Source organism: Calliphora vicina, chromosome 5 (genome assembly GCF_958450345.1).
Source record: "Calliphora vicina chromosome 5, idCalVici1.1, whole genome shotgun sequence".
NCBI lineage: Eukaryota > Metazoa > Arthropoda > Insecta > Diptera > Calliphoridae > Calliphora > Calliphora vicina.
The window spans coordinates 50,913,484-50,937,223 of record NC_088784.1 but is presented as its reverse complement, the minus strand read 5'-3'; the positions used below and the strand labels follow the sequence as shown (position 1 = coordinate 50,937,223).

The following is a 23,740-nucleotide window of genomic DNA, read 5'->3' as shown; positions in this document are numbered from 1 at the left end:
TGGTCAAATTCAAGCAATGAAATATTTGACGAAAAACTTCAAATATTAACTGTGTCTGACCGTACCTTAAGTGTTTCCTGTAAATTATCTTCACACAAATTAAGTGGAATCTGGAATCTTCAAAATCTGTTTTTTTGAAATGTTTATCCCAGAGTTTAAATTTCTACAGGTTGAATCATTTTCAAAAAAACATCTCGATATTACGAATTTTTCAATTTAACATATGGGCCTGACAACATATCGTTCGTTATACCGGGATTTTCCTGTATATAATAAAATATTAAAAGTGTTTTTTATAAAATATAATATATATTACACCGTACCACACTCAATATTAGACACGAACCGGATGATATACGCCTAAAACTATAAATTAAATGGAGAAAAACTGCGTTTTCAGTTTTTCATTTCGTGATCCTGTTTCCTTTTAAAAGGACTTAAAATTTTCAGAGGAGTAAATTTTTGAAAACATGTTTTAAAATACTTCTGATCATCCTACTATGCCAAATTTGATGTCAAGTGATCAAGAAGGGTTGTAAAATACTTCGTATTATTTTTATTTTATCCAGTCAGGATCAAAGTATGTTAAAAATGTCCTTTAAAATTTTTATCCTTGACTATCCTTTTAGATTTCCAATAATTTTTTTCAAAAATAGTGAGTTCAAGATCCAAATATTGAATACCACATGGTAAAATTTCATCCTTCTATCTTCACTACTTAAGTGTTAAATAATATTTTAAGTTTGCATTATTTGATTTTTTATATTTTATTTTAATATTTCATTCGATAAAATATAACAAAAACCGTTGTGAAAAGTAACGAAGAATACTTTTTAATAAACAAGTAAAATGGTATAGTTGGACAAGCTCGATCATCCAACAAAATGAATTCTCTACAGCCTACATTTTAAACGTTTTGGAGTATGTCCTGAGAAAGTAAGCAAATTTTTTTAAAGCTTCCTACAAAAAGAAATTCTGTGGAAAATTCTAGAAAGCTGATTAGCTTTATGTATAAACTTTCTTACAACTACGAAGTTCTTCACGTATGTAAAACTATTCAACTAAGCAAATAATAAAAATTCGTGTTATAGGGCCCATACACTACACCATCATGAATGTGCAATCAAGTGATTGTGCCAGCTGATTGGCGTGTATGAGCTTGTAGTGTGATTGTACCAGCTGCTGGTGCTTTATCAAAAATAGTTTGATATTTTTTTGATTGTACCAATATGATTGAATCAAGTGTTGTAAAATTAGCTCATAAAAATTAAATAAAACCTAGCTTTCCTTTGTTTTCTAGCAATTTCCTCATCCAAACGCGTTTTTTTACTCTTTTTTCGTTTTAGTATAATAGCAATAATAAATGCATTGCAAATTTTATCGTTATTCTTTACAACACTTTCCACACAATTTTTGGTAAAAAAAATTATTTTGTATCAGCATGCTGGTGTAGTGTGTGTGTCCAGCTTAATTACACAATCACTTGATGGCACATCATTGATGGTGTAGTGCAATGATGTTCATTTCACTGTGCTTTCGCGCTGAGTAACAACACACATATTCTTATTCTCTTTAAAAGAGCGTAACAAATGTCTCATTTTTCTCAGAAATTCATTAAGCATTGTTGTTGGTTGGTTTTTGGACGAAGCATAGCAAACACACGCGTTTCAATTACAATTGAACACAAAACAACAAAGTCAGAAATAAATAAAAAATTTTAGAGAATTTCGGCCGTATAATGTGTATTCTTTTATTTCCTTAAAATTTAAATTACATTCATTTAGTAAATTGGTTATATCAGGCAAAAATTCTAAATCTAAACATTCTTAATTTTTTTCTTATTTTAAGTGTTTGGCATTATGTTTGCTGGGTAGCTCTCTCACCAATACATCTTCATTTTTATTTTTGAACATCACTGGTGTAGTGTATGAGCCCTACTACTTACATAAAAACCTCAAAGTTTACATTAAAGCTCATTTTTATTTTTGTTCAACTAGTGCTATCTGCTTATTTCACTGTTAGAATCGAAAAAACTTCAACTTGTAAAAAGTACTATCTAACATATAAGCGTAAATTTTCAGGAATTAATAATAACTTAACATATGTAGGATTTAGACGTCGTTTTAAATAACATTGTAACATAAACTTTAGTTGTTACTCTAATACTATGTTCACATTTGCAGAGTTAATCATCTCAAACGTGATTAAGCTCTAATCACTTCAAAATCGAGATGATTATTTATTTATTTATTTTATTTATTTTGTTTTCCCATACAACAAGACTAATAATCTTATAATTAAAGTACAGGATGAGTTTATTGTAAGTAGTAAATAGTGAATTATTATTATTTTAAAAATACAATTATTTCAAATCTAAGAATTTAGACAAATTTATATAAATTTCATGAGGTCACTTTAATTATACAAACTAAAAATTGATTTCCTAAACTGCGTTGCATTGCTTTCAAATTGAATAGATGACGGTAGCGAGTTCCAGAGACGAATGCAATGAATTAAGAATTGCCATTCAGACACTAGTTTGTAATGTCGTATTTGAATTAAATTATTGCTTCTTCTAGAGCGGGTGAAGGATAGTCGATTAAACAAATATGATGGCTCATTAGTAAATATGATTTTCTGCATGAGTAATAATGTTCTTATTTTTAGAAGATCACAAAAACGTACTCCAAAAATGTTACGTTCATACGGTGTTATGTGGGACGATCTTCTCAAATTAAAAATATATCTCAATATAGAGTTGTACGCATTATTTAATTTTTTACTGCTTTGTTAATCAGAACTAGCGAAAATTTCACAACCATATAAAAGTGTTGGAAGCAGATAAGTTTTAGCTAGCAACATTCGTATACATATGTACTGGAGTCAGATGCTGGGTTTTCCATAGTGCGTGAAGCATTGAAAATGTTTTACCTGCAGCGGTGATAATGTGATCAGACCAAGTAAGGGAAGAGTTGAAGATTATTCCAAGGTTTTTTGTTTTATTAACAATTTCAATTCGTTGGTTATTAAGAATGAGGTCAGGAACAATATGCGTTTGAGTAGAACGAGAAATTATTAAACATTTGGATTTTGTAGGATTTAAGCAAAGCCTATGAATTTTTAATAAGTCAGAGTTAAGTTTGATGACAGATTCATTTATTCTGCTGGTGCTACTACATAGATATAGTTGTACATCATCTGCATATATATGAATTTTGCAGTATGACAATTGTTGAGGTAAGTCATTTATGAATACCGAGAAAAGGAGAGGTCCCAAGATTGATCCTTGCGGAACGCCTTTAGTTACAGGTATCAGGTTAGATATTTGGCCTTTTATATTTACATATTGGTATCTATTTTCGAGATAAGAGGAAATAAGACAGGTTGCAGATGAGTTAAAATTAAACAGGGTATTTAGTTTCATACATAGCATATTATGGTTGACCATATCAAATGCCTTAGAATGATCCAAAAGCGCTAAGAACGCAATATTACCACTGTCAATATAGCCTCTAATTTCTTCTGACACATCAATAAGAGCGGTAATGCAGCTATGTTTGCCTATTTGTTAGAAGGCTATTAGCACATACATAATCAGCAATTTGTTCATACAATAACCTTTCAAGTACTTTTGATAAGTATGAAAGTATTGCTATAGGACGATAATCATTCTTATTTTTGGCACATTTCCAATTTAGCGGAAAAACACTTTTAGTTATAATTGTGTTGAAGACATGTGTTAGTTGAGGTAATATTACAGGAAGCAGAGAAGCAAGCCGATTGAAAATTTTCGGCGGCGGCTGAAATCAAAAAATTTTCAGCGGCGGCGGCTCAGCTGGTTTGCGCCGATGTTTTTATCGGCTTAAAAAAAAATCAGCTGCGCCGAATTAAAGCATAAAAAACGTAAATACAAACGTCATTCTCGGAGAAGAAAAATAAATAAGCTTAAACAAAACGTAAAAAACAATGTTTCATTCATTTAACAATTAATAAATAAAAATAAACATAAAATTAAAGAGATCGTAGTACTTTTGATTGGCACAGTCTGGATTTTAATAGGAAAATTACTTAATATTTAGTATTGGCTCTACCAAATGGTTGTTATCGTGCACGGTAAAGGGATTTAGTCGGCTTCTCTTGGCGGTTATACATGCCCCAGCTACAGAAAATGCTTCCTCTGATGATGCGGAAGTGGCAGGAATCCCAAAACAAAAATTAGCCAATTTGGATAAGTTGGGATAATACTTAAAACAAAAGATATCTTATCAAAAATTGAACTGTTAAAGGTTTTAAAATAATACTAACCTCTTCATTTTTTTTTCACCATTCTAAACATTCCAAATCTTCCTGTGGTGCATCAAAGTATGTTTTTATTTCCCGTGAGATGTTGGAATGGCTTGTTGTTTGCGTGCTGGTTGATGCCACAAAATCTAACATTTCCTTTCGAAGTTGGGATATCTTCTGTAATTGAAAGTGTTTGAATACATGAAGATTATAGAAACTTACATATGAATTTATATGTTTTTTTACTCACCGGTTTTTTTTTTGAAGGTCCGGGTTGTTCAACAATATGCTCAACGGGAGCTGGGGGATTGTCATTTAATATTTTTAATAATTCTTTATAAATTAAATCTTCTTTTGTGATATAGAGGCCTTCGGTGTACTCAACATCTAAAACTTGGTTTAAATCCATTTGGCTGTTCTTTGGAATTTTTTTTAATCAATTGTCCAAAATTGGCCAGTTACGTTGGCACGGATCCAGCAACGCGGCGACAACATGAATTTTTTTTATTTTAAAACGTTTGTTAAAGTTTTCTTTCGTAAAGTTGTATAACGAAATCATTATTCCAAATTCAGCCACGCTTTCATTATTTTCGAGCTGGCTTAAAATATTTTCGTAAAAAAATATTGCACTGCAAATTGTTGGATAACTTCGGCCTTGTAAATATGTGGTGGCTTTTTCAAAAATTGCCAAGAATTCCATAAACCCCTTAATAAGCTTCTTCTCCATTTCATTAAATATAAAAGCTTCCTTACCCGCTTTAATTAAGGCAATATTTATAGCATTGAAATTTTTAGAGAAACTTCGGAACATGTAAAGAAGAGTATTCCAACGGGTATCGTTGGAATTTTTTAAGGTGGTGGATCCTTCCTCTTGTAGCTTTTCAATTGACAATCCAAACTCCTCCTCTAATTGCAATGACTCCGCAATTTCATTGCTTTGTAGAAGCATATCAATTAAACTATCGTCCTTATAGTCTTTTTGAATTGAAGCCAACTCCTCTGTGGCATATGATAATTTTTTATACACTTCTTTAAGTTTTTTCACTGTTTGTTTAATTGCTTCAAATTCGTAGTGCTCAAGAATGTCGTGGACCAAGAAGCGATGTAGAGAGTGCGCCATGCACTCGTATCGCAATATGTTAGATATTTTTAAACCCGATATTATATTGGATCCTCCATCGCTTACTGCATGAATGACCCTATCATTTATTTTAAATTTACTTAATGTTGATGTTACTGTATCGGCAATACGTGAGCCGGTATGGGGGTGGGAAAAACATTCTGTTGTTAGTGAAGCTGAAACCATTTCAAAATTTTTGCAATAATGAACCTTTATGTTTATGTATGCATTTTTTTTGTAATTGTCTGTCCACAAATCTAACACTATCGAAATTTGTTTTGGAGCATCATTCAAAATAGTTTTAACTATGCCTAAGTAGACTTCATATACATCCTGCAACGCTGTAGTGGCTATAGTTCGGCTTCTGGGAAATTCCAGTTCTGGCTTTAAATGAGATATATATTTTTGAAACCCTTTCCTTACAACTATGTTGAATGCCTGCAGATCCGAACAACACATTTCTGCGATTCTTCTAGCATTGGCAAATTTTTCATCCTCTTTTTTTTATTCTTACTTGAAGATGATCCTGAAAGAGCTTCAGTGGTTTTTTTAAACTAATTTCTGAATTCTTTGTTTTTAATTCAATTTCGTGTACGCTTCTTAGGTGCGTAATGTGGTTGGAAGTTGAGGTGGATACGGCGAAACTATATATAGCATTCGTTTTTATCAAAAACGTAAAAATGACTATAAAAATGAACTTACCCTTTTAAAGTTGTATGCTCCATTTCGAAACATAATTTGCAGAAACGGTATTTTTCAAAAATTGACTTCCCGCGGAGGGTCAAAGTGCCAAAATAGTCCCAGACTATTGACCCTGTTCCTCTTCTCTCGCTGAGAACAATTTTGGCCACTTCCTTCGCAGCTTTGTTGCGCCGTAGAATTTGTTGGTATTCACCGACTTGATGATCGGCATAATTTTGAATAAGGGGGATATCATCATCAGAGCTGCCCTCCAAGACTTCATCCTCAGTTCGGAAAGATTGGGCACCGAGTATTTCAGCCTCATTAATTGTTTCGGAACTGGCTAGTTCCGTATTTTGTCTCTTGTCGTTTTTTAATTTAAAATAACTATTTTTCGACTCATTATTAATTTTATTTAAATTTTCACTTTTATTTAAATTTTCACTTTTCACAACGTTGAATTTGAATTTTAAACTTTTAATAAAAAATCTATAACCGATTCTATATAACCGATTGCTTTTAATAATCAGTATTCGGATTTATATAATAATGTAACCGGCAAACAGTGTTGTATTTTGGGACGATTATTGTAAAAAAGTTACATTCATAAAACTATGTATATTTAAGTTTTTTTTTAAAATCGGCTCGAAATTAAGCCGCCGCTCAGCCGAGTAAATCGGCGGCGGCGTGGCTTGTTGGAAAAAATCAGCTAGCCGGCTAGCCGCCAGTCGCGCCGTTACGGCTTGCATCTCTGACAGGAAGAACAGCCTTAAGAAACTTAGGATGAATATTATCAGGACCAACTGCATTCGATTTTATACTAAGACATACTTTAAATACATCAGCTTGAGTAACACATCTAAAAGAAAACGAATTTAATAATCTTGTAGAACTTATAGGTCTTACACTGGAATAATAGTTTGGATTAGCATTAATATTAGGAAGTTTGGTGAAAGACTCATTTAACAAATTAACATCAATATCCGAAGAATTTGCATCTTGTGATTTGCTGATGCCAATATCGCGAATAATTCTCCACGTTTTTTTGTTCCTACTGAAGAAGAAAATAAATTAGAGTAGTACGAGGATTTTGCGCATTTAATTAGTTTATTCACTTCTTTTCGTGCATTTGTGTACTCACTATGTAGGTCATTAGTTTTAAAGCGTTTCCAACATTTAAAAGCGTAATCACGAAATTTTTGTCTTAACCTTTAACTTATGAGGTGGTGGTAAATTTTACACCCTCTCTTCATTTTTTTAAAGTTTTATCAAAAAGGCTTGCGAAATAAAGTGCCTGCATTTTTGTTTCAAATAACATTTTGCTTTCTTTTTTTAAATTTTTTTAAATTAAAATTGTTGTATCTTATTGTTAAAAAGCAAATATTAACGAAAAAATATTTTTTAAAGTGAAATTTTTTGCAAAAATTATAAGGTGTAAAATTTACACCACATCTGTGACTATGTCAAAAATTTTCACGTCATAAGTTAAAGGTTAATTTGTCCATTAAACCAGGGTTTAGCATTTTTGTGTGATACAGTTTTCAATGGTACAGTTCTATTAAATATTTCAGCAAGATTTTCTTCTAGGAAGTTTACTTGACTATTTACTTCTGGCATATAATATATAGAATTCCAGTCTGCATTCTTTAATTCATTGAACAAAACGTTATAATCCATATGTTTAAAATCATAGTACATAGTATTTTCATTCGAATATTGAGGTATAAAATTGTAGTTAAGGAAAATTAAATCATGCTTTGAGAAACATGGTACGGAAATCTGGTCATACAGTAAAACTTTTTGTTTGGAACTGACGAAGTATAAGTCCAGCAATGATTGATTTGTGGCAGTGTAGTGCGTTGGATTTAGTAAGTTTGGTGTAAACAATCCCAGTGACATCATGGAATCTAATAAATATCTTTCGTTCAATATGTCTGAGTTAAAATCACCACATAGAACATTATTTTCATAATTAAGAGTTACATTTTCAAGTTTTGTATGAAAATTATCAAGGTCTATCCTTTTATTAGGCCTGTAGATACAACCAATTAGTAATTTATTTCCCATTGACTGAACTTCAACAAATATATGTTCAACTTTTTCGTCATATTCAGATTTAACGACAAATTTACTTGATATTTCTTTTTTTACAAATATGGCAACACCACCTCCATGGGTACTCCTATCACAACGATATATTTTGAAACCACTTAAAGCGATTATATTATCGAACACTTTTTCACTAAACCATGTTTCAGATACACATATTACCCGAGTTTTCGAAGATATACCTGAATTCATCAATTTTATTGTATAAGCTCTGTGCATTTATATGACATATATTAAGACCAGGTTTTTGTTTACATAGAATCCGAATAAGATTAAAGGTAGTGTCAGTGGAACTCGTGGTTAATCTATCGTCATTTAAAGACATAGTGTGTTTTAATATTGTTTGAAACGCAACGCAGGGAAATCAAAAATAAATTTAAATATAATTTGTGGTCATTAGGTTTTATCATTAAAATTGTTAATAAAATATTACAATATATAAATAACAAAGCAATTAAAAACGAACATATAACAAAGTTTAGCATAACATTTTGACAACATAAAACATAATTACGCATGACATTTTGACAAAAATAAGTTAACAAAACAATAATTGAACATTTAGTTATCAAAAGTAAGATCTGGAAAAAACTCCTGAAGTCGCTTAAGGCTCTCAATGCGAACTGGCGCATCATTATCATTAAACTTCACATTGACTAAACCACGAACTGTATAGGCAGCTTTTAGAAGTCCTCGTTTTTTAAGTTCAATGGCAGATATCAAAACTTTATGGTTAGTTGTAGTTAAATTTTCATTAATATAAATACATTTAAATGATTTGTTAATCACTTCAAATTGACATGATTAAAACTTAATCACTTCATTAATCACGTAGAATCAACTGAACATACCTCAAACTGATGATGATGTAGCATCGGCCACCTTTTAGTGTAGTACCGATAAATAAATTTTGACAGAAGTTTTTTTTCCTTAAAAAACTTTAAATATTTCATCAATGTTCACAATTTCATAATTAAAAAGTTTAAAATAATCTGCTGATATCTTTAATAAAGTATTTATTTCCATATTTAATGCCTTAAAGAAATATGAATTTGTTATGCTGTTTTTTATTTGTCAACTTAATCATTGATTAACTTAATCAACATTTTGCTTAAACGCGTTTAAAAGCCCAAGTGTGAACATAGCATAATAGTTAACGAAAAAAACATTTTTTTCGCTCTCCTGTAAAATGTTGATTTTCCTTATAGCACTTTTTGAATATAAACCCTCGATATACTTTATTGGACATTTTATGTTTTCTACATATATATGACGGTTAACCGGTTTAACCGGTTTTTTGATGTCGGTTAACCGAAAACCGGTTTTTTAAAAAAGGTAAATTTTCGGTTAACCGACAAACCGGTTTTTTATAAACACTACACAAAATATTTGCGATTTGCATAATCAGCGAATTGGGCAAGAATTTTTGCATAAAACATATTGTAGTAGGGTTCGGGTTAATATTAATTTATTTTCCAAATTATAAAATTTAAAAATCGTTCCTCTTTTTTTTTATTTGTTAGCATTAGTATCTGACGTGACGTTACTTAAATTTCCATTTGATATATTTTTTGTTTAAGTAATAAGATAGACTGATAGAGTGATCAAATATTCGACATATACAACAAACCGTTTTTTTTTCTATCATCGTTTGAGTATTTTAATCTATCTATATCTATCTATATATATATATATATGGGGAATTTCATGTCAAGTGAACCAACTTTTGAAATCGATGTCTTCCGATCGGGATGAAATTTGCACCAAGGTTAGCTCTATTGGATAGTAACTCAGACACAATTTTTCAACAACATCGGTCGAGAACTCTCTGAGTTATAGGGGGTAAAATTTTGACAATTTGGTCAAACAGGGGTTTTTTCTTATCCATGTAACTTATTACCTATTGTTCTTTTTTTTTTCAAATACGATTTTTTTTCCAAATGGGCCCTTTTTTTAAAATTTTTTTTGTAGTCAAAAGAAAGCTTAGGTCCATTCCTTTAAGATATTTTTAGTCCCTTAGTGGGATGCGAGTGGAATATCTATCAAAATAAATATTTTGTAACGCAAGACATACAATTTTTTAATTTTTTTTTGCAAAATCAAAATTTTTTTCCAATATGGGCCCTTTTTTAATTTTTTTTTTTTTGCTCAAAAGAAAGTCTAGGTCCATTCCTTTAAGATATTTTTAGTCCCTTAGTGGGATGCGAGTGGGATATCTATCAAAATAAATATTTTGTAACAATTTTTTAATTTTTTTTTGCAAAATCAAAATTTTTTTCCAATATGGGCCCTTTTTTAATTTTTTTTTTTTTGCTCAAAAGAAAGCCTAGGTCCATTCCTTTAAGATATTTTTAGTCCCTTAGTGGGATGCGAGTGGGATATCTATCAAAATAAATATTTTGTAACAATTTTTTAATTTTTTTTTGCAAAATCGAAATTTTTTTCGATTTGGAAAAAAATCGTATTTGCAAAAAAAAAAGTCAAAAATTGTAAGTCTTGAGTTAAAAAATATTTATTTTGATAGATATCCCACTCGCATCCCACTAAGCGACCAAAAGGGTCTTCAAGGATAATATCTAAGCTTTTGTTTGACCTAAAAAAAAAGATTAAAAAAGGGTCCATTTTGAAAAAAAAAGTCAACAAAGTTTTTGATTTTGCAAAAAAAGTCAAAAATTTTATGTTTTGAGTTACAAAATATTTATTTTGATAGATATCCCACTCGCATCCCACTAAGCGACCAAGTAGGTGTTCAAGGAAAATATCTAAACTTTATTTTAAGAAAAAAAAAAAAATAAAAAAAAATAGCGTATTTTTAAAAAAAGTCAAAAAAGTTTTTGATTTCGGAAAAAAAATATTAAAAATTTTTTATTTTTTTTTTTAAATATTTTTTTTCGAAAGATCGAAGAAATAGCTATCTATACTATTTGGAACACATTTTGCTAAGAACAATAGGTAATAAGTTACATGGATAAGAAAAAACCCCTGTTTGACCAAATTGTCAAAATTTTACCCCCTATAACTCAGAGAGTTCTCGACCGATGTTGTTGAAAAATTGTGTCTGAGTTACTATCCAATAGAGCTAACCTTGGTGCAAATTTCATCCCGATCGGAAGACATCGATTTCAAAAGTTGGTTCACTTGACATGAAATGCCCCATATATATATATAGATATAGATAGATTAAAATACTCAAACGATGATAGAAAAAAAAACGGTTTGTTGTATATGTCGAATATTTGATCACTCTATCAGTCTATATATATATAAAAATGAAATGGTCCATGTATGTAATGTCATCACGTGAGAACGGCTGGAGCGATTTGGCTGATTTTTTTTTATTCGATTCGAAATTTTCAGGAGATGGTTTATAAAGAAAAAAAAATTTAACAATTCCGGTTAAAACTCGGAAATTCTTTTTTTTTGTGAGTCCAGTCAACTGTAATGAAAAAGCTCCCTAAAGTATGCAGTACAAATTTAGGTAACATTAGTAAATGTTACCGGGCGAAGCCGGGGCGATCAACTAGTAACTAATAATTTGCATTGTTGTAATAATTAGCATTTATTCAATATTTTCAGCCTTAATGCATGCCGTAGTGTTTGGAAATGTAACTGCAATTATTCAACGCATGTACTCGAGACGATCTTTATACGAAAGTAAATGGCGTGATCTAAAAGACTTCATAGCTTTACATCAAGTAAGTAAATACATTTAGTAAAATTAAACATTTTTAATACCTAATCCATCTCGCCTTTTAGGCAAAATTGTCGATTAAATTTCAATTTCGCCTATTTACCAATAAATATTACATAAATTAATGTCTATCATGACATAATATGTACATTACGGATATAACTAATTTTGGCGAAATTTTTGACATACCACACGTGATGGCCAATGTTGTATAAGTAATTTTTTTCTCTGAAAAATTATCCAAATAATTTAATTTTTTCTTTTTACAAGTCTTATTTAAAAATTATCTTTAAATGTATGTCCGCAGATGTTATTAAAATAAAATATATTGTATTTCAAAATAATTGAAAATATTTAATGAAAAACTTTACTGCGTTTGGTGCGTGAACTTTTTAACAACCGTGAAAAAATAAAACCGTGGTTTTTCATATTTTTTAATATTCTATTCAACTATGTTATGTCAATTTGAATATTTGCAAAAAATGTCAATAGTTATATCCCTAATGTACATATTATGTACATTAAGGTGAATTTTTTTAGATGTTTCTCCACATAATTTATGATAACTCAAAAAGGGTGAGTCCGATATTATAAACTTAGAGAAGTTCAAATTTACATAACCTTTAATCTGTTTTTGATGTCCAAAGAATGTAGAAAAAAATACTTTTCCTAGCATTTTTTTTGCGATTCGATGGCATTTTGGTAGCTCTATGTTTAGTACAAAAGATGTATTCCATCGACTTTACGTTTTCATAATGATAGTTATAAACATGTGGTAACGAACGTACGCAAAATAGAAGTAAACTTTAGCTGACAGTAGTGAAATGAAAAAATCTGCGAAAAGGAACGGAATATTGAAAAGCGATTAATTTATTTTAAAAGTGTACTAATGTAGGTCTCTATCCGGTATTTACACAATAAAATATCTCTATTGGTTTTTGTTTTATTGGCTAATGTACCGGTCGCGCACGTACGGGTCGCGAACGTACGATTTTTCCATATGTTTTATTATTATTATTATCACCGTGCATTTTCTCATAAATATCTTCATATTTCCTTAACAAACAAGTACACAAAGTAACATTTTTCTTTTAAAAATTCAATAATTTATATTCGTGAGTAATTTTTGTAGTGGGCCTTATATGGGAGCTATGACCAATTATGGACCGATCACCATGAAATTAGGTCGTGTGATTTACGTCTATATGAAAGTTTACCATGTTGAATTTTGTGTGTATGCCAACATTTTTAAGCGATTTATGTACGTTAAAGTGATTTTCGGAAGCGGGCCTTATATGGGAGCTATGACTAATTATGGACCGATCGTAGCAAAATTTGGTGACATGAATTCGGTATATATAAAACTTATTTGGAACGATATTTGTTGATATACATTTATGAATTAAACATTTATGACCGATAAAGTCCAATTTCGAGAGGACATTTGTATGGATTCTATGTGAAATAATGAAGAGATTTCAGCCAGTTTCAACAGGCTTCGTTCTTGGGTCGAAAAAATTATATGTACCAAATTTAATCGAAATATCTTCAAAATTGCGACCTGTACTATGCGCACAAGGAATACATAGACAGCCAGCCAGACGGACGGACGAATATCGTTTCAGATCGATTCAGAAAGTTATTCTGAGTCACAGAATATCGAATGCATCATTCTGATACGTGTTAAGAACATAAATGCATTCTTTATGAAAAAAATTTACTTACGGTCACGAACGTACGAAATTTGGCAAATAAAAAAAACTTTATTTAATTGTAACCCAGAAGCTTTTTTTATTTACAAATTAGTGACACCGAACTTAATGTGTTAATGAGTCTGTCTGGCTCCAGTTGACGTTTAATGCAAAGCAAAAACATAGACAAGAAACAAAGTAAAAAAATTAACCGTTAATCGAACTTTTTTTCTTCTCCTTACACTTTTCTCTTCTTAATTGATTGTAATAGAGTGATTTTGAAGAAAGAGTGCAAACATAATATATTTCTTACATGTAAAATAATTAAATATAAAAATGTCTTTAGAACTAGCTTAAAAAGAAAATATAAAATTTTCCAGTTTCCAGCCCAAATTTCTCAATTAAAAGTTTTAATTTAAAACAGCTGAGAATTGCTATGAAACCATTCTATTATAAAAACATAGACTGTTTTTTATAATTATAACAAATAAAACACGATGATTATCAACATTTAATTTTCTATCCTGGTAGACCATTCAGGGGAAATGCCCATGTATGAATTTTAATCGGTTCAGTAGTTTCGGAGTTATAATAACAAATTGAATAAAAAAATATATTTTTTACGTGATTTAAAAACCTCATGAAAAATCGAAAACGGCAGAACTTGTTAAGGTTTATTACTTTGTCGCAAATCAGCTTACAATAGCAACAAAATGAGATATCGAAGATAAAAATCGATTAATTCTTTTCGAATTTATTCACTTTTAAGTGAATTCCCTCATTTTCTCAAAATTTAATTTTTTTGTTTGATATACATACATAAAATCGAGTAGTTAGTGTTCTTTTTTCTGTTGATTGAATGTTGAAAACATTTTCCCCATGATATGTACAAATTTTCACATATACGAGTATATTGCGTATTAACCGGCTCAATAGTTTCGGAGTTATAATAACAAATTGAAGCAAAAAATATGTTTTTTATGTGAAAATATCGAAATGTTTTTGTTTTAAAAAAATCATGAAAAATCGAAAACGGCAGAAATTGTTTAGATTTTTTACTTTTTACACATGTAATAGGAAGAAAATGAGGTATCTCTCATAAAAATCTATGGATTTTTTTCGAATTTATTTACAATTAAGTGACAATTAACCTTCGCTTTACCAAAGGTTTTTTTATGTACATGGTTTACCAATACCCACCCGGATGGTGCTGCACTTCTATACATATATGCGACGAACAACATTTTAAAAAATCTAAAAAACCTTATAAAAAGTTTAAAATGTCTTTATTAAATTATATAGAACTCTAAAATTTGTTCAGTGAGTCTAAATTTCATTTAAATCAAAACAAATTTATAAAATTATTAAACTAATAAAACCGATAAGGTTACCCGGGTGGGTATTGGTAAAGCGAAGCAAAATGGAGCTTCCCATTTTTAGCGCGAAAATTGTCCTTTCGTATTTTATATTTTTGTTTAAATATGCTAACATTTTATTGAGCCTTTTAAGAAACTTGACTATGTTTGGGCTTTTTTAAAGGAAAGAAAAGCCAAAAAAGATGAATCTTTGCAAATGGAGAAAATTAACAATAAACTTCTCCCAGGATGGTTACAAAATCTCATATTGTGGTTGTGCGGGAACCTAAAACCAGTGGGGGAAATGAAAAATAAAAAAGGTGCAAATAAATTTTTAAGTTCTAAACCGATAATCCGATTTTAATAAAATTTCTCACGGCTATAGAGGAGTTGTTACTGAGCTTAAGTTTTAAATTCAGACTTTCAACATTAAGGTGGGGCTGAGCCTCAAGGCCCCAAATTGGGGTGTCTCGGGTATATTAAAAATTAAAAATGATGCCAAATTTTTGTTCTCTATCCGATTTTAAAGATTTGTACATATGTAGAATCTACAAGACGAGAGTTACAAAACATATTACTATAACTAAATTTTATCTTTTAGAGTTTACGAGATATTTACCATTGAAATTTAAAATTTTATATTTTTTACCTACCTTGGTCTGTATTTTTGCAAATAGCGGGTCCATTAAGAAAGAATTATTTCAAAGTCGATACCAAGTCAAAAGTTCAGTGCACTTAAATTAAAAAAAAATTAAAAAGAATTTTTTTTTCGCGATTTTTTAAAAAATCCCAAAAATGGTATTTTTAGATTTTTGACTCTGTTGACGGGACCGAGATGCGGGCTATAAATTGCCTTTGCAAAATATTTAAAAACATATTGGGGCTTACAAAAGAGAATTTAATTTTTTGAAATCAGCTATGCGATAGGAGAAAATTTATCATAAATTTAAAATTTAGATAAAAAAATAGGTCTACTTCGGAAGGCTCTTGACCACGCACTTATACAAATATTGAAATTATTTTCTTCTATAGTACTTCCCAAAATCTATCTTAAAAATTAATGTAAGTACTTTTTTCCAAAAAAAATCGCGAAAAAACAATTTACAATATTTTTTTTTAATTTAAGTGCACATAACTTTTGACTTGATATCGATTTTGAAGTAACTCTTTCCTTATAATACTAATAAATTTATTGTTAATTAAAGGATATATATTTCAAAAAATCGGGAGAGATTTGGATCCGTAATTTTCAAAAATACAGACCAAGGTAAGTAAAAAACATAAAATTTTAATCATCAAAAAGCAAAATATTTAATTTGTTGAAAGTCCAAATTCAAAACATAAGCCTAGCACACCTCCTCGATAGTCGTAAGGAATTTTATTAAAATCGGATTATTGGTTTAGAACTTACAAGTTTATTTGCACCTTTTTTATTTTCCATTTCCCCACTGTGACCCAAAATATCGGTTTTAGGTTCTCGCACAACCACAATATGAGATTTTGTAACCATCCTCGGGTGTAGTTTATTGATAATCTCCTCCTTTTGCAAAGATTCATCTTTTTTTCCATTCTTTCTTTTCGAACAATCCCAAACATAGTCAAGTTTCTTAAAAGGCTTAATAAAAAATTAGCATATTTAAACAAAAATATAAAATACGAAAGGAAAATTTTCGCGTTAAAAATGGGAAGCTCCATTTTGATTTTAGACCCATGGTTTCTTCGCAAACATTCTTAGAATTCATTGTAGATCACGATTTTGATAACCGCTTGTTGCATTTTTTTGTACTTTGAGTGTACGTTTTACATGTGCTTTGTTTTTGTTAAAATTTTTGTTACAATAACAAAACACACGTAAATTTAAACTCAAAGTGCACGCTTGTACGCAAGACGAATTTATACAAGGTGGAGTCAGTCAAACAGCTGATAATTTTTTTTTTCAATTATCTAAACTATATTAAATTTAAATACTTATTTGTTTAATTTTTCATTTTGGTTTTTTGACATTTGTTAAGACCAATTGTTGTTTTTGTAGAACTGACACCACCTTATATGAATTCGCCTTGCTTGTACGCACATACAATTTTCTCAAAAAGTGGGAATTCACTTAATTGTGAATAAATTCGAAAATAATCCATCGATTTTTACGATCGATATCTCATTTTGTTCCTATTACATAAAGTAACACTTTGCGATAAATTTCTGCCGTTTTCGATTTTTCATGATTTTTTTAAAACAAACAAATTTTATATTTTCACATAAAAAAATATTTTTTGCTTCAATTTGTTATTATAACCAGGGACCGAAAATGATAATTATTCTTGAAATTTCTAAGGAAAAAAGCCATCACAAGATAATATCGGAGAGTCAAGTTCATAAAATAACATGCTTTTTAAATTCTTGATTTTTATTTTTTTTGTCAGAAATAATTGGTATTTTTGATTTTTATTTTTTTTTTGTCAGGAATAATTGTAATTTTTGATTTTTATTTTTTTTTTGTCAGGAATATTTGTCAGACTTTGAGTTTTATTTTTTTTGTCAGGAATAATTGTTATTTTTGATTTTTATTTTTTTTTTGTCAGAAATAATTGTTATTTTTTGATTGTTATTTTTTTTTTCAGATATATTTGTCAGACTTTGTTTTTTATTTTTATACCCTTCACCACGAGTAGCAAGAGTATATATAAGTTTGTCATTCCGTTTGTAATTCTTACATTTTTCATTTGCGACCCCACAAAGTATATATATTCTGGATCGTTATAGATAGCGAAGTCGATATCGCCATGTCCGTCTGTCCTTCGGCTGTATGTTGAAATCAACTTTCCGTAGCACCCAAATAACTTACAAACATGATTGATACATCAATATATCGGGAATTCTTCCGGCTCGGTTGCCATTTAAAATCGAGAAAAACGGCCCACAAATGGCTGAGATAACGGGACAACCTCGATTTTTGGCCTATTTTTGATCTACATATATCTGGATAACTAAGTCATTAGGATATCTAATGATAGATATTTCAAAGTCCATTGCAACGATGTATGTATATAAGGCTTTGACCTACAATGGGTCAAAATCGGGAAAAATATTTTTTAACCCGAATTTTTTTTTAACAAAAAATTTTTTTGTTCATAAATTTTTTTTTACCAAAAAAAATTTTTTATCATAAATTTATTTTTTACCAAAAATTTTTTTTTTCATACATTTTTTCAAAAAAAAATTTATGACAAAAATTATTTTAGTAAAAAAAAAATTTTTTTGGTAAAAAAAAAAATTTATTACAAAAAAAGTTTTTTGGTAAAAAAAAAAAATTTATTACAAAAAAAGTTTTTTGGTAAAAAAAAAATTCGGTTTAAAAAATATTTTTTCCGATTTTTACCCATTGTAGGTCAAAGCCTTATATACATACATCGTTGCAATGGACTTTGAAATATCTATATTCCCGATATATTGATGTATCAATCATGTTTGTAAGTTATTTGGGGGCTACGGTTTTTACCCATTGTAGGTCAAAGCCTTATATACATACATCGTTGCAATGGACTTTGAAATATCGATATTCCCGATATATTGATGTATCAATCATGTTTGTAAGTTATTTGGGGGCTACGGAAAGTTGATTTAAACATACAGCCGAATAGGAGGACAGACGGACATGGCGATATCGACTTCGCTATCTATAACGATCCAGAATATATATACTTTGTGGGGTCGCAAATGAAAAATGTAGAAATTACAAACGGAATGACAAACTTATATATACTCTTGCTACTCGTGGTGAAGGGTATAAAAATAAAAATCAAAGTCTGACAAATATTCCTGACAAAAAAAAATAATAATCAAAAATAACAATTATTCCTGACAAAAATAAATAAAAATCAAAAATAACAATTATTTCTGACAAAAAAATAACAATTATTTCTGACAAAAAAAAAAAAATAAAAATCAAAAATAACAATTATTCCTGACAAAAAAAAATAAAACTCAAAGTCTGACAAATATTCCTGACAAAAAAACATAAAAATCAAAAATAACAATTATTTCTGAAAAAAAAAATAAAAATCAGAAAATAACAATTATGTTGTGATTTTTATTATAAATGTCATAATTGTTACGGTCCCTGATTATAACTCCGAAACTACTGAGCAGATTAAAAAGCAATATATATTTTGTCTTCGATATCTAATTTTGTTGCAGCTTTGCGACAAAGTAATAAACCTGAACAAGTTCTGCCGTTTTCGATTTTTCATGAGTTTTTTAAAACACAAAATTTGCTATTTTCACGTAAAAATATATTTTTTGCTTCAATTTGTTATTATAAATCCGAAACTACTGACCCGATTAAAAAGTAATATACAAACAGATACTGACCCGATTAAAAAGTAATATACAAACAGATTGAAGGTTATGTAAATTTGAACTTTCTTAAGTTTACTCCAATAATATCGGACTAACGCTTTTTGAGTTATCACAAATTATGTGGAGAAACATCTAAAAAAATTCTCAAGTTTAGAAACATTTTTTTTACCATTTTTGTACTTACCCAGCAAAAACTTGGTAATGACTTGCAATTACTGTCCAGCTTACTTTTCAATGACTACTACATACCATCTGCATTACATATAAGTAGTTGAGTGATGGCTGGCATATAATCTGATACATAAGTACTTGTTTATGAGCTAATGTCTAAAAAAACAAAGTAAACAAACAAAACAAATAATCATTTACTTTTTCTCAATTTGTTCATTTATTTTATGCATGTTTATTTTTAGAAAAACAGAAAATAATGTAGTACTACTGAGTGAAAACCATTATTTTATGCACAATAAAATAACGGTGGCATGTCACAGTGTCCATTGACATAATGTCCATGGACACTATGTCAATTTGCTTATGGATATTATGACACTTTTTAAAGTGTCATAATGTCCCAATTTTTTTTAGATAAACTCATTTTTATAAAATTTTTGGAACAAATCAAGATCCTAGTAACAGTTTATATTTTCATATATTAGAAAGCATCATGTAGCGAAGCCGCCATGGAGGAGAAAGCCCCTAAGAGCTGCCGCAGGCCGCCAATATGAAAAACCTTTTTCTACGAAACCGAATAGTTGCTCGCCATGCTACTGAGTGCAAAAAAACTTGTATTTGCAAATAAAGTTTCTCCTCCATAGAACGCGGCAGGCGGCTTCGCTAAATAAAGCCTTTCTTGTAAATAAATTATTAAAAAATATTTTTTTTCGCTAAATAAAGCCTTTCTTGTAAATAAGTTATTAAAAAATATTTGTTTTTGGAGTGCCAGTTCTTAAATTTTTTATTGAACTTTCTTTTTTTTCAAATTCATTCCTAAATTCATCTTTATATTTTACATTACCCATTTTTGCTTCTTTAATACTTTTACTTTTTTAAATTTTAAATATGTGACGTCTGAACTCCATTTACTATGGTAAATTCGATAGAAGTTAAATTAAAACATACATAAATACTTAAATTATTTTTTAAGTATCATGGACATTATGTCACTCCAAAAGTGCCATTATGTATTATGTAAAGGAATAATCAAAGAACTTATTTTGAAAATATAGAAATTTATAGTTTTTTTTTAATTTCCATCAAAATTGAGAAATATTGAAAAAAATGGATATTTGGTAAATATCGATTTACCTGGATAAATACAAAGCAAACGGTACAATTTTTATTATTTTCTTAATAAATAGATCTATCTATCAATATAATCAAAAATAATGACGATCTGTTGCATATTTTCGATATATTGTATCTGAAAGCGGAACTAAAAATGGTCAGTTTTTTTGAAAACTGAAAATCAGTCAACTTTGAAGGGCTTTATCTTCTGAACCGAAAATCTGGTTGTAATAAGAGTAGCATATTTGAAATTTACTGTAAAATAGGTTTATTCAATATTTTTTGGGGCACATTTTTTTTCTTTTGAGAAATTTACAATAAGTATTAAAATCTTAACCTAAACTAACTTTGGGGCACATGCAATTTTTAATTTTTGCAACCTCACTTCAGTTGATGCTGAATCAAAGCATGCTCATGCAAATCCTGTTAAATAAAAAATAAATTCTCTAAGAATTAGTTTTTGAAATGCTAACGGCCTTAGACAACATAAGAATGAAGTACAACAATTTCTCCTACTTCAGGAAATAGATGTACTACTCGTCTCTGAAACACACTTTACCCTAAAGAATTGATTCAGAATTAACGGATACTACACTTATGATACAAAACATCCAAGTGGTAGAGCATGTTCTGCAACATGCTCTACCACAGCTTTTAGTGAGAGAAGATATTAGGTATTTTCCAATGCCAGAATATAAAAAGGACTACATCTATAAATATACCTGATGGTAGAGTTACAATATCTTCAATATATTGTCCTCCTAGGTACAATGTTAATCGAGAGCAGTTTCTCGAATATTTTACGACTCTAGTTCCAAGATTTATAGCAGCTGGTGACTCCTAGAGGGAGGCAACTGTTAGAAGCAATATCGTCTAACAGACTAGATGCCATATCTAGTCGACAACCTACTTATTGGCCTACAGACCTCAATAAGATTCTGTGTTTATGAAGTCAGCCTTTATTTTAGTGATCCCTTTGCTGGACTAATCGTCAGACCATTCGACTACAGTTTTAACGTTATTATAAGTTCCAAGTAAATTGGAAAACTATTACTCTTGTTTCCCTAACAAGAAAACGAACTGGTTGAAGTATAAAATGTATGTTAGCTCACACTTGCCACAGAACATCTCACTGAAAAATTAATATGAAATATAATCCGCTGTCGATATATTTTCAGATAATTTAACACACGCTGTTAAAGTGTCTACACCCCAGTCACCTTGGGGAATTACAGACATTCATAATGTCCTAAAAACATTGAGTCACTTATCAAAGAAAAGAGAACACTCAGACTTCAATGGCAACAATCGCGATCTCCGAACATAAAGGCTAAACTTAATCAGTGCCAACGAAGACTTCACGTCTCCTTAAAGATTAATAAGGAATCTAACCTGAGAAATTATCTTAAAAACTTAGACCCTACTAAGAAAACCGAGTATAGTCTCTGGAAAGCTGTGAATAATATGCAATACCCTATTGTATATGAGTCGAAAAAATTCATCTATTAGTGATAATGTCTTAAGTAATGCCGTTTAGACGACAATCAGAGGTCTTAAGGCTGGAAGGTCACCTGGTATAGATAACTGTACTGTGAATTATTTTGTTCATATTTATCTCAATACTACGTATTCGATATTTTCCATCCTCATGGAAAATCTAGTACGAAACAGTAGGCGTAAGACGTTTACGCCAACCACGATAAGGGTGAATATTTACCAAAAATAAAAAGCTGACTTAGATAATTTGCAGTATTGGTTACCAAATGGCATTAAAAAATCCAATATTTGCATTTGAAAAATTGGACTTTAGCACAGTTTTGGTAGCCGTTTAACCTATCGTGCAGTGTAGAGGCTTTTAATGCAGTTTAGAGTAGAGTCTACACAATAGTACAACAAAACTAATGAAATAAAAAAACAAAATCAATTCCACACAACACACAAAGCATTTTTTTCTACATTACTCAAATTACCTGAACCAAGAAAACAAAAATTTACAAATTGTCGCTGCCTTTTTCTCTGCCAAAAATTCCTCGTCATCAAATTGTCGCTGCCTTAATTTCATAAAATGCTCTTCAATATTCCTCATAACAATTAATATCCCTCTCATCTGCCAGTTAAGATGAAAAAATTCCTCTAAATCAAGCCAGAATCCCTATAATTATACTACTTGGAACATTTTATGTTTCATATCAGAGGTGATAATAAATATCAAATATTTTGTTTAAACCTAAGTTTAGACAATAAAGATAATAAAAGATTTTTTTATATTTTATCCTTGAATTGAAAATTATATTATTTAAATTTTGTAAAATTATATACATTGTAACGAAGTGATTTTTCACCATTAGCTGGGGTAAAGCTCTCGGCTTCCAGGGTTCGTTACAAAATTTATGTGAAAAAAAACACCGTTTGTTTTTTCGGTAAACGTTATAATACGTATTTTATTCTTATATTCAAATCTTAAACTAACAGTTTCCACACGCGACACTGACGGTAACACACTACACTCTCACAACAATTTGTCTCTACACCAGGGCAATAGTGGTGAGTATATGGGGGCTTGGGTAAAACCACAGAACGTCCCTTATATTCACAGGCCAATTTATACTAGAGCTGGCGGAAATAAAATGCCCTCCCAACCTAATATAAATATGCGACGACTGGGAATGCTCGAGGATCGGGTAAAACCTCTTGCACACATTATTTACTTGACGGAAGTAAAACTCCACACCCAAATAAATAAGGTCTTACCTTGTCGTCGGCCACTGGCTAACTAACTTCTACTAAATAAGGTATTACCTAGTCGCTGGCCACTTGATTCGACGACAGGAGGTGCTTAAAGATTGGGAAAAACCTCTTATCTTCTTGATCACTTTATTTATCTGACGGAAGTAAAACTCCACACCCAAATAAATAAGGTCTTACCTTGTCGTCGGCCACTGGCTAACTAACTTCTACTGTGCAAGTTCCCTCCTTTTATAGTGCAGCAGACAACATAATACAATACACATACACACACACGTAACGTATACTATACATAGTTGTTTTAAATTATGATCATGTGGTAGAGTTGTATCTTATCGTATTATTTCTCTTATTATTACCCTACTGAACCATAGATGGCGCTTAACTAAAATACAATAAAACTATGACAGTGGTGGATAATAAT

At 30.1% G+C, this 23,740-nt stretch overlaps 1 protein-coding gene across 1 annotated transcript in view; it reads left to right on the top strand.

Annotated features, from left to right (window-relative positions):
• Positions 1–23,740, top strand: part of Elk (Eag-like K[+] channel) — a 464,478-nt gene that overhangs the window by 293,735 nt on the left and 147,003 nt on the right. Inside the window, exon 6 of the mRNA XM_065512744.1 lies at positions 11,771–11,889. Within this exon, the coding sequence (XP_065368816.1) occupies positions 11,771–11,889 (119 nt within the window). The remainder of the gene's footprint in view (positions 1–11,770; positions 11,890–23,740) is intronic.